The 12,893-nt window shown below is 35.3% G+C and overlaps 1 protein-coding gene across 7 annotated transcripts in view; it reads left to right on the forward strand.

Annotated features, from left to right (window-relative positions):
* The window catches only part of COP1 (COP1 E3 ubiquitin ligase), a 264,678-nt gene that overhangs the window by 125,484 nt on the left and 126,301 nt on the right, over positions 1 to 12,893 (forward strand). For all 7 annotated transcript variants that reach the window (XM_019026975.4, XM_019026981.4, XM_019026996.4 and 4 more), the window contains one exon: positions 1,052 to 1,187. In XM_019026975.4, coding sequence (XP_018882520.3) covers positions 1,052 to 1,187 — 136 coding nt within the window. The remainder of the gene's footprint in view (positions 1 to 1,051; positions 1,188 to 12,893) is intronic.

Consider the following 12,893-nt stretch of genomic DNA (forward strand, 5'->3'; position numbering starts at 1 on the left):
GAAGGGAAATCATGAATGTTTACCTTGAAAAAGTTGTGTGTGTGTGTATGTATGGGCTTAGAATAAAGAAACTATGAAAATACAGTGGTATGACAAACATCTCAGTTTCAGTCTAGGAAACTAAAGTGCTCATTGTTTTTTTCATTCTTCAGAAAGGAAAGTATACATTCAAATGACACAGTGCTGAAAAGCAATGATTTTTTAAATTTATGCTTTTAGTGTAGGTCTGCTTCTATTAATAAACTGGAGAATAGATTCGTTGTATTCTCAGGTACTTCGTAAACTGATACTATGTTTTAAATTCCACATGATTTATCTTCCAATAGTTTACTGAAGTGGACTTTAACCAAGGTATTTGTATACTGTACCACTGGATGGAATTATTGTTTTTCATATTTCAGCAAGAGATTTGAATGAATATTTTTTCTTGATGAAGGCACTTTGAGATAAAAAGGAGCAATTTCAAACTTTTTTGTTTGTTTTTTAGAATTAATAGTTCATAACATTGCAGTTTTCTACTGTCTTCCTGTAATAGGATTTGAAACATTTCAGTGTATTATTTAAGCAAATATTTCTTCTTATTTATAAACTATTTTATCTAAAATGTTATTGTAAATGGGATTTTAAACAAAAATGGGCATAAATATGTGTGCCGGTAAACACGTTCCTTCAAACTAACAAATACCAATCCAATATATGTACTCTTCTTAACATCCTCACATTCTCCATTGATGGATTTTTGTTTTAATGACTCTTAAATAGTAGCTTTATTATTATTATTGTTATTATTATTATTATTTTTCCAAGGAATTATTGCCAAAAAAGTGAGAATTCACAGTGGAAAGAGACAGTATCTTTCAAAGAACCAAGACATTTTTTATTAAAACTGAAAAATTAACCAATTAAATTGTGCAAACTAGTCTTTAGTAAAATCTTTAAAAATTGTTTTTTGTATTTAGAATATAAATTTTAATTTGTGGATGTGGCTCTTTGACTTACTTTGCAGTTCAATGCATCTGTTTTGTCTTTTTTTTTTTTTTTTTTCGTATAGATGACAGTCGAACTGCAAGCCAGTTGGATGAATTTCAGGAATGCTTGTCCAAGTTTACTCGATATAATTCAGTACGACCTTTAGCCACATTGTCATATGCTAGTGATCTCTATAATGGTTCCAGTATAGTCTCTAGGTAAGTGTTGGTCAAATTACTATTTTCTTTTGTAAGAATGTCTAGAATCTAATTGAATTTGAGAAGCACTTATAACATTATTATTAAAAAGCGTGGGTTCTGAAGTAGCCTGCCAATTATTAGTTCTGTGATTTTAGGCAAGTTCCTGAGTTTCTATATGCCAAATTTCTTCATCTCTAAAGTGGAATAATTGATAGTATCCATCTCATAAGGTTGTAGCTTGTTTTCTTGTACTATCATTATCTAGTTTTGATGACAGTATGCTCTTCTCATAAGTGCTCCCACCTCTGCATTTTCTGGAAGTTTGTATAGAATTGGTATTATTTCTTCCTTAAATATTTTGTAGAATTTGCCAGTGAAGCTTCCAGAAAAGAATTTTAACTACCAATTCAATTTGCTTAAGAGATTTAGGGTTAATCAGGTTATCTATTTCTTCTTGATTTAGCATTATAATTAGTTTATGTCTTTTAAGACATTTGTCCATCTCATCAGGGCTGTTGAACTTATTGGCGTACAATTATTCATAATATTGCCTTATTATTCTCTTAATATCTTTGGATTGTATGATGATTTTCCCTCTTTCATGCCTGATAGTGGATTTTGTTTCTTCTTACCTTTTTCCTGAAGAGTCTAGCTTAGAAGTTTATCAGTTTTATTGATCTTCCCAGAGAGCCAGCTCTTGGTTTTATTGATAGGCTGTATTTTTCGGTTTTCTGTTATCATTAATCTTTGCTCTTAATTATTTTTATTCTTCTACTTTTTGAGGGTTTAATTTGCTCTTATCTGCTAATTTCTTAAGATAAAAATTGAGGTCCTTTAGTTGATACCTTCTTTTCTAATATAGTTATTTTGTGCTACACATTTCCCTCTAAGTACTGTATTAGCCACATCACAAAAAAACTGATGTGATACTTTTCCATTTTAATATAGTTCAAAGTACTATTTTAGCTTTCTTTTTATTTTTTAGAAAGTTTGTTTTTTTAAAATTGACAGATAAAATTGTGTTTATTGCATACAGCGTGTTTTGAAGTATATATCAAAATACCTTTTAATTTCCATTTTGATTTTTCTCTTCGACCCATGATTACTGAGGCTGTTACTAGTTTCCAGATATTGGGATTTTTCCAGTTATCTTTCTGTTACTGATTTTTTTTTTTTATTTTTAAGAGACAGGGTCTCATTATGCTGCCTAGGTGATCCTCAGATTCCTAGGCTCATGCAGTCCTCATGCCTCAGCTTCCCAAGTAGCTGGGACTACAACTGGACCCAGCTTGCTTTATATTATTTTTATCATTATTTGAAATGTTTAATGAAAATTTATACAGGAAAATGGAGAGAATGGAATAATTCCTCACATAACCATCACCCACATTCAGCAGTGGTTAAGATTTTGCTGTACAAGTTTTATGTATCCTCTTCATTTTGACTATTTTTTGCTTAAGTATTTTATTACTTTTTTTCATGTTCCCTGACCACTTTTTTTTATTATTATTTTTAATACTTTGAACCTTTTTTTTTTTTAATTATAGATTAAAGGGTACATAAGCAGGTTTGTTACATGGGTATATTGCACGACACTGAGGCTTGGGGTCCTAACATTTCCGTCACCCAGACAGTGAGCATAGGTACACAAGAGGTGTTTTATAAGCCCACGACCCCTGCCCTCTCCCACCTCCCCATCTAGTTGTCCTCAGTATGTGTTGTTCCCATGTTTACATTCATGTGTCTTCAGTGTTTAGCTCCTACTTACAAGTGAGAACATACGTTATTTGGTTTTCTGTTCTTGCATTAATTCACTTAGGATAATGGCCTCTAGCTTCACTCATGTTGCTGCAAAGGACATGGTTTTATTATTTTTTAAGGCTGTTTTGTATTCCATGTGCCACATTTTCTTTATCCAGTCCACCATTGATGGCCACCTAGATTGATTACATGTCTTCATTACTGTGAATAGCACTGCAGTGAACATACCAGTGCATGTGTCTTTATGGTAGAACAACTTACTTTCTTTTGTGCGTATACCTGCTAATGGGATTGCTGGGTTAAATGGTAGTTTTGTTGTAAGTTACATGACAAATCTCCAAACTGCTTTCTGTAGTGGTTGATCTAGTTTGCATTCCTAGCAACAGCATGTAAGCATTCCCTTTTCTTCACAGCCTTGCCAGTATCTGTTATTTTTTGACTTTTTAGTAATTGCCATTCTGCTATGAGATGGTATCTCATCCTGGTTTTGATTTTTATTTCTCTGATGATTAGTGATGCTGAGTGTTTTTTCATACGCTTGTTGGTGACTTCTATGTCTTCTTTTGAGAAGTGTCTGTGTCTTCTCATTTTTTATTGGATTTTTTTGTTTTTCACAGGTTTTTTCTTAAGTTTCTTGTAGATTTTGGAGATTAGGCCTTTGTCAGATGCATAGTTTGCAAATACTTTCACCCATTCCGTAGGCTGTCTGTTTACTCTGTTGGCAATTTCTTCTGCTATGCAGAAGCTCTTTAATTTAATTAGGCCCCACTTGTCAATTTTTGTTTTTTTTGCAATTGCTTTTGAAGACTTAGCCATAAATTATTTGCCAAAGCCTATGTCATGAAGGATATTTCCTAGTTTTCCTTCTAGGATATTTATAGTTTGAGGTCTTAGACTTAAGTTTTGATTGATCTTGAGTTATTGTATATGGTGAAAAGTAGTGGTCCAGTTTTATTCTTCTGCACATGGCTAGCTAGTTATCCAAGCACCATTGATTGAATAGGGAGTCCTTTCCCCGTTGCTTATTTTTGTTGATTTTGTCAAAGATCAGATGGTGTAGGTTTACAGCTTTATGCCTGGGTTCTGTATTCTATTCCATTGGTCTTACGTCTGTTTTTGTACCTACCAGTGCCGTGCTGTTTTGGTTATTGTAGCCTGATAGTATAAATTGAAGTTGGGTAGTGTGATGCCTCCAGGTATGTTCATTTTGCTTAGGACTGCTTTGGCCATTCAAGCTCTTTTTTTGTTCCATGTGAATTTTAGAATAGTTTTTTTCTAATTCTGTGAAAAATGACGTTGGTATTTTAAGGATAGCATTGGATCTGTAAATTGCTTTGAACAATATTGCCATTTTAACAATATCGATTCTTCCAAATCATGCTTATGGAAGGATTTTCCATTTATTTGTGTCATCTTCGATTTCTTTCAGCAGGGCTTTGTGTTCTCATTGTAGAGATTTTTCACCTCCTTGCTTAGATGAGTTCCTAGGTATTTTATTTTCTTTGTGGCTATTGTAAATAAGATTGTGTTTTTTATTTCTTTCTCAGCTAGAATGTTATTAGTATATGGAAATGCTACCAAGTTTTGTACATCGATTTTGTATTCTGAAACTTTACTGAATTTGTCTATCAGTTCCAGGAGCCTTTTGGCAGAGTCTTTAGGGTTTTCTGTGTATAGAATCATATTGTCAGTGAAGAGAGATAATTTGACTTAATCTTTTCCTATTTGGATGCCATTTATTTCTTACTATTGACAGATTGCTCTGGTTAGGACCTTCAGTATAATGTTGAATAGGAGTGGTGAAAGTGGGCATCCTTGTCTTGTTTTAATTGTCAAAGGGAATGGTTTCAGCTTTTGCCCATTCACTATTATGTTGGCTATGGGTTTGTCATAGATGACTCTTACTATTTTGGGTTATGTTCTTTTGATTCCTAGTCTGTTAAGGGTTGTTATCATGACAGGATGTTGGATTTTATCAAAGACTTTTTCTGCATCTGTTGAGATGATCATATGTTTTTTGTTTTTTATTCTATTTATGTGGTAAATCACATTTATTGATTTGCATATTTTGAATCAAGCCTTGCATTGCAGGAATAAAGCATACTTGATTGTGGCAAATTAACTTTTGATATGCTCCTGGATTCAGCTTACAAGTATTTTGTAAGCTGAACAAATACAAAGTATTTTGTCGAGGATTTTTCTATCTGTGTTTATGAGGGATATTTGCCCAAAGTTTTCTTTTATCATTGTGTCTCTGCCAGATTTTGGTATCAGGATGATGCTGGATTCGTAGAATAAATTAGGGAGAAGCCCCTCCTTGATTTTTTGGAAGTTTCAGCAGGATTGGTATGAATTCTTTGTACATCTATTAGAACTTGTCTGTGAATCATCTGGTCCAGGGCTCTTTTTGGTTGGTAGTTTTTTGTTTTATTTTGTTTAAATTACTGATTCAATTTCTGAGCTTGTTACTGGTCAGTTCAGATTTTCACTTTCTTATTGTTTGAATCTTGGGAGGTTGTGTGTTTCCAAGAATTTATCCATTTCCTCTAGATTTTGTAGTCTGTGCATAGAGATGTTCATAATAATCTCTGAGAATCTTTTGTATTTCTGTGGTATTGGTTGTAATGTCATCTTTGTCATTTCTGATTGCACTTATTTTGATCTTCTCTTTTTTTTTCTTTGTTAATCTTAGTGGTTTATCAGTCTTGCTTATTCTTTTGAAGAACCAACTCTTGGTCTTATTTATCTTTTGTATGGACTTTTGGGTCTCAATTTCATTCAGTTCTTCTCTGACTTTAGTTTTTTCTTCTACTAGCTTTGGGATTAGGTTGTTCTTTTTCTTCTAGTTCCTCTACATGTGATGTAAGGTCATTAATTTGAGATCTTCCTAACCTCTTGATGAAGGCATTTTTAGTGCTATAAATTTTCCTCTCTACACTGCTTTAGCTGCATCCAAAGATTTTGGTAAATTGTATCTCTATTTTCATTAATTTCAAAGAATTTTGTTATTCCTGCCTTAATTTCTTTGTTCATCCAAGAGTTATTCAGAAGCAAATTGTTTAATTTTAATGTTTTTGTGTAGTTTTGAGAGATCTTCTTGATATTGATTTCTGTGTTTATTCACTGTGGTCCAAGAGTTATGCTTGGTGTGATTATGATTTTTTTTTAATTTATTGAGACTTGCTTTATGGCCAAGCATGTGGTCTGTCTTAAAACATGTTCCATGTACAGGTGAGGAGTTTGTATATTCTGTGGTTGTTGGGTGTAGTACTCTGTGTCAATGTGTATCCAGTTGGTCAAGTGTAGAGTTTAAGTCCAGAATTTCGTTGTTGGTGTTCTGCCTCCATGATCTATCTAATGGTGTGAGTGGGGTATTGAAGTCCCCCACTATTTTTTTTTTTTTTTTTTTGAGATGGAGTTTTGCACTTGTTACCCAGGCTGGAGTGCAATGGCACGATCTTGGCTCACTGCAACCTCCACCTCCCAGGTTCAAGCGATTCTCCTGCCTCAGCCTCTTCAGTAGCTGGGATTACAGGTGCCCGCCACCATGCCTGGCTAATTTTTGTATTTTTAGTAGAGACTAGGTTTCATTATGTTGGCCAGGCTGGTCTCGAACTCCTGACCTCTTGATCCACTGCCTCGGCCTCTCAAACTGCTGGTATTACAGGCATGAGCCACCGCACCCAGCCTGAGGTCCCCCACTATTATTGTGTGGCTAAGTCTTCTTGTAAGCCGAGAATAACTTGTTTTATGACTCTGGGTGCTCCAGTGTTGGGTGTGTATAAGCTTAAGTATTTTAAAGCAAATCTCAGAAACTTATCTGCGTCTCTTAAAATGGACATTGTTAAACCACAGGGCTGTATCACATCTAAGCAAATTAACAGTAATTCCTTGGTATAATCAAATTGCTACTTTGTGTTCAAATCTCTTAGAATGAATAACCCTAAAAAGATGTTTTTTGAGGCATATCGGGAATTTGGTAAGTTTTAACGTGTCAAATATTGCTAAAACTTAACATGCTTTTTCATTTACAGGACTAAGATTTGAATTTATTATGTGTATGAAGATCTTAAAATTTAAGCCATTAGCTAAAGAAACTATTGGAGGAGATCTTTTATTGTATTCTGTCAGCTATTTAACTCAGTAATGAATAAGACAAAAATCATACATTCCTTTATTTTTCTGTATGTTGGCACTTGACTGAGTAAAATTTGAAAATGCAGCAGATTATGGGGTGCCTTTTATTACATAATTTAATTAACAAAAAATCATTGATAACGTAGTGCAGGCTAGGCCAGACTAGGCATATAGTCATGAACAGGCCAGATGTGATACTTGGATTCAGGAGAGCTCACAATCTTATTTTAGGGCCCTTATAGATAAGAAATAAAAGAATAGTTTATAAAACAGTTTACTTTGGAGCAACAGATTAGCATTCTTACTTAAATTCTTAACTATGTTAAGAATGTGTACTGTGCTTTTAAGGACTTCAGAAATGTAGATTGAATGTGAAATGGCAAAAATAAGTATCAAAGTTTATTTATAATATTGACCTGATATGTATGCACTTACCTGTAGTTAAGTGACTATACAAAGAGTAATAATCTTTTTTTTTTTCATTCCTGAAAGCCATTTTAGCTTGATTTTGGGGAAGAGATGGTTTCATTATTGCTTTTCTAAAGCTTGATTTAATGTAGTGTTGAATTTTTTAAAATTGCTAATAAACCCTAATCATACTGACATTTATATGAAAACATTGTGCTTTCTGAGGCAGAAATACATTCTTAGGAAGACCTAAACAAGATCTTAGTTTGGAAATACTTATAAATTGTGGTTAGATTAAAACATTTAGACTAATATAAGAAATTTTTAAGATACCTCTGGTTGGGCCGTCTTGCATGCTACATTCGTTTTTTTTCTATTAATTACACCAAATTAATGTTTTTTAAAGAAAAAATTCCAATTTTAAAGTTTCTTAGGCATGAGAGATGAAGACTAGCAAGAAAGGATGACATGACCAAAGAAATGAAGGTGTGAAAAACTCACAGCTCTGGTGATTTTTTGCTTTTCTTAGTTTCTTATATTCAAACACATCATTGATAATAAATTTACTTCAACGCCTTTTAATTCCTCCCAAAAAAGGAAATTTAATTAATTTTTTTCAGAAAGAGGAATAAAGAGGCCAGGTGAGGTGGCTCACACCTGTAATCCCAGCACTTTGGGGGGCCGAGGCAGGCAGATCACTTGAGGCCAGGAGTTCCAGACCAGCCTGGCCAGCATGGTGAATCTCCATCTCTACTAAAAATACAAAAATTAGCCAGGCATGGTGGCGTATGCCTGTAATCCCAGCTACTTGGGATGCTGAGACAGGAGAATCGCTTGAACCTAAGGGGCAGAGTTTGCAGTGAGCTGAGATCACTGCACTGGGCAACAGAATGAGACTCTGTCTCAAACAAAAAAAGAGGCCTAAACAAGTATTTGAGAAGGCAGATAATGTTGAATTTGGTGCATTATTTTGTTACTTTGTAGAAGAGATAGTTATTCTTACTGTAAAATTGCATGACATAATATTGGTCACTTATTGCAGTGATAATCTGAGAGAAAAGGCCGAACCAGAAACGTATTTTTCTTCCTTTGCTTATTTGGAGTTAAGACCATACCCATCAGTCCACAAGGTGGCAGCATTTGTTTACTTTGACAGTATCTTGACTATTAAACAATAGACAAGGTATGGAATTGGTGACATACAGTGAAGTTCACTCTCATAAGTTAGAAGATGGTCCTAGGTTAGCAATGGCAAGGAACGGGAAAGAAGACGGTTAATTGCATTCTTTTTACACACAGCAATAATAGCATATTTTGCATTTTTTCTTCTATTAGGTGTTCAGTGTCCACCAGAGAGAAATAGTTTGAAACTGTATAGTTTAAACTTAATATACTTAGTAGTGATGGTTGTCTTTTGAATTCCGAGTTTGAATTTTGTACAACTAGATTGTTATGGTCAAAATTGTTAAACATTCTACCTCTAGAGAGTTTTTCAATATTTTTACTTATATTTGTTCAAACTGTTAGAATGGAGTTGTATCAAGCATTAGTAAATTCCTAAGAAGAAAATAGTTATCTATGGTGGCATTCATTGATGCTAGAATAGTCTCGGTACTGGTAATGTGGAGTGTGTTACCTACTCATTTTTAGACAACATCGTAAATATTTTACATCAATTCCCTAATTCATTTAATCCTTGTATCAACCCTGTGTAGCAAGATATTGCTATTAATCTCATTTTACAGATGAAAAAAGCTGAGATAGAAATTTTGTAACTTGTCCAAGATAAACCTAATGCCAATAATAGACAGAACTGAGATTTGGATACAGGTGTACCTGAATTCTAGTGCTCTTCTATTCACTTAAGGATTTATTGAAACTTTGTAAAGTTTCAGAAAACACTTTTCCTTTGAGACACGCAGAAGAAAAAGAGGAATTAATTCTTTTGAGGTTCTGACACTGTCTATCCCTATTCCTATAAGGAGGTCAAAATAATGAACATTTTAATACTAATTTTTGACATATAATTCTGCACCTTAGATGTCACTTTACCATAGTTTGAAACTATTTAAATTAAACTTTATGTTTCTACGATAGTTACAAGGATCATTTTTGCTAAGTTTCAATTTATAATTACAGCAAATGTGGATCCAGATTGAGGGTAACTTTTAATATGTTCCTTATTGTAGAATGCTTGTGAGCTTTAAATTTATACTTAGAAAGATATCTCTAGATAATTATTGACTTGTTTTCTAAGGAATGGATATGATTTTTAAAACTGCCAATGTACTTTCCCTTTTTGTCAGAAGGTATTTCCATTATTGTCTTAAGCGTTATTGACCATCTGGGGTTGGTTGAGAAATGAGATGAATGGGAGTGCAGGGGGAGGGATTTCCTTCCCAAATTTTGCCAGGGATCAGTCTTTTAAAGCAGTTATTTTTAAAGCTGTGTTTTAGGCTGAGAGATTCATCTAGGCAGGAGCCTTACCTGTCTTATTTCTTGCATATTCCTATGTCTGTAAATATTTGTTAAATGAATGCATGAATGAATGAAAACTTGTTTTACCTGCTGGGAGAGGATCCAGAGTAAGTAGGACTCTAGCATTTGTCCATATATGTCCACATATTTGCTTGTTGATAAGTATTCCTTTGAAGAAATAATCCTTAGGCTATGAAAGAAGTTTGTGAATTACCAATGACGTGACAGAAATATAAATTCATGTTAACAACTTAAAAAGGAATGCAAGATTGTCAGCAAGTGTTGGTGAGTTTTCTACTTCTATGGTAATTCAAAACATACATGATTCAAAATAAAGGTTAAAAAGGAAACACAAACAATCTAAGCTTAAACTTTGAAAGTCACTACATGTACTCCCACCCTCATAACTTCTATCCTAAAATTTTCCTCTTCTAATCTTGACTTGGTTTTCCTGTTTATTTTCCCTTGCCTTTGTCAGAGGCTTGTCAGTAGTACAGAGTGAAGCCATAAGCTGAAATAATTTTACACATATCCACAAAACAAGCATTAATTAGGTTAGCATTTAAAATTTTAGTAGACTTGTGAAGGTTTGTCACAAACCAGTGTTTGGTATCCGAGAAATAAAAGTAGAACTTATGTCTAGAAGCCACATTTTAAGGTTAATATAAGGAAGATCTTTGTAGTCGGCAGTGTGCTGAGGTAGAATAACCTTCCTCAGGAGGCAGTTGCCATACATTCTTAAGACTTTTTAAAACCAAATTCTAGCCCTTTTATTTAGAAAATCTTTCTGTGATCCTAAGATCAGTTATATATTCACGTGTATTTGTCTAGAATATTTTTATGCTTAATTTTTTTCGAAATCATACCTATTCATGTCAAACAGGTTAAGTGCTGAGAGTGTAAGAGTGATGTACATGGTAGTGAGGACACAGACGGTTAAGCAAGTATACTAGGCTGTTCTCGCCTTGCTATAAAGAAATACCCGAGACTGGGTAATTTATAAAGAGAAGAGGTTTAATTGGTTTACGGTTCTGCAGGCTTTGCAGGAAACATGGTGCTGGCATCTGCTCAGCTTCTAGGGAGGCCTCATCATCATGGTGGAAGGTGAAGTGGGAGCAGGCAAGTCACATAGCTAAAGGAGGAGCAAGTGAGAGAGAGTGAGGGGGGAGGTACCACACATTTTTAAAATGACCAGATCTTGCGAGAATTCACTCTCATGAAGATAGCACCAAGCCATGAGGGATTCATCTCCATGATTCAGACACCTCCCATCAGGCCGTACCTCCAGCATTATGGATTACAAGTTCAGTATGAGATTTGGGCAGGCACAAATATCCAAACTCTATCAGTCAATATATAGAATAAAGTGTTTTAAGTGCTTTGAAAGTATTTACAGTGTACAGTATGGAGAAGAATTGGACAGAAGCAGGAGTGGTTGCGCATGGGAGCTCATGCCCATAATACCATTGCTTTGAGAGGCAGAGACAGGAGGATTGCTTGAGGCCAAGAGTTCAAAACCAGCCTGGGAAGCATAGCAAGACCTCATTTCTACAAAAATAAAAAAATCAAAAATTAGGCCTGTGGTGTGCACCTGTAGTCCTAATGAGGAGTGTGAGGTGGAAGGATCTCTTGAGCCCAGGAGCTCAAGGTTACAGTGAGCTATGATGGCACTACTACACTCCAGTCTGGATGACAGAGGTTTTTTTGTTTTGTTTTATTTTTTTTGAAATGGAGTCTTGCTCTGTTGCTTAGGCTGGAGTGCAGTGGTGCGGTCTTGGCTCACTGCAGCCTCTGCCTTCTGAGTTCAAGTGATTCTCCTGCCTCAGCCTCCTGAGTGGCTGGGATTACAGGCAAGTGCCACCACAGCCAGCTAATTTTTGTATTTTTAGTAGAGACGGGGTTTCGCCATGTTGGCCAGGCTGGTCTCGAACTCCTGACCTCAGGGATCCACCCACCTCGGCCTCCCAAAGTGCTGGGATTACAGGTGTGAGCCACCGTGCCTGGCTGGCAGAGTTTTTAATTTTAAAAAAAAGTTAAAAAAAAAAAAAAAAGGCAGCACAAGTGGCAATAGGGAGATCCAATATGTAGGTTCTGGGAGGTCTGTGGGGCAAGGCAGAAGAAGTATTTAAGAATATATAAGAACTAGGGTAGCCAGAACTTCGTGATTGATTTGATGTTGACCTTGAAGCAGAGGGAAATAACTTCTATGGTTTTGGCTGGAGCAGCTGGGCAGGGAAAATACGGGTATCATTTACAGAGATGGGGATACTGGAGGAGGAGCTTATTCAAATAGCAACAGGGTTCGTGGGGGATATCTAACATTTGACATAAATTCTCTGGTTATACAGAGATGAGGTGAGGGCTGTGAATTTGGAAACTTTTGCAGCTAGTAGTTGACACCATAGTTGTAGATATATAGAACACTGACTAACATTTGAAGACTTGGTAGCTACAGAGGAGCTAGTAAAGCACACTGAGAAAATTGGAAAGGAGGATGAGAGAGTGTATTGCCATGCAATCCAAAGGGGAAAGGAGATAATCTGTTGGATTAGATCATGAGATCTTACAGATGGGATTGGATCTGAAGCAAAGTAAGACTTTTTGCCTTAATTAGAAGGGAGGCCGCTGCCTTCTGGGTAATATAAGGAAGCAAGAAGAGAGTGGATGCAGAGGCAGGTACTTTTTTAGATTTGCTGGCAAGGTGTCAAAGGGTCCTTAAAGAGCTTATGCAGTAAGTAAGTGAGGGAGAACCCTCTGGGGATGGTGGTCAGGGAGAAGTGTTCACATCTTTGGCAAGAATACTTCATCTTTGTACTTCTAGCACTGGATAGTTTACTTGATATCTAGTGGGTATTCCTGTTTACCTGATATACCTGAGGAATACTCAATTGGAGGATAAATAACTTAAATTCAAGGTAGAAAATAAATAGTAAATGCTTG

The sequence above is a fragment of the Gorilla gorilla genome, chromosome 1 (assembly GCF_029281585.2).
Source record: "Gorilla gorilla gorilla isolate KB3781 chromosome 1, NHGRI_mGorGor1-v2.1_pri, whole genome shotgun sequence".
In the NCBI taxonomy this organism is placed as follows: Eukaryota; Metazoa; Chordata; class Mammalia; order Primates; family Hominidae; genus Gorilla; species Gorilla gorilla.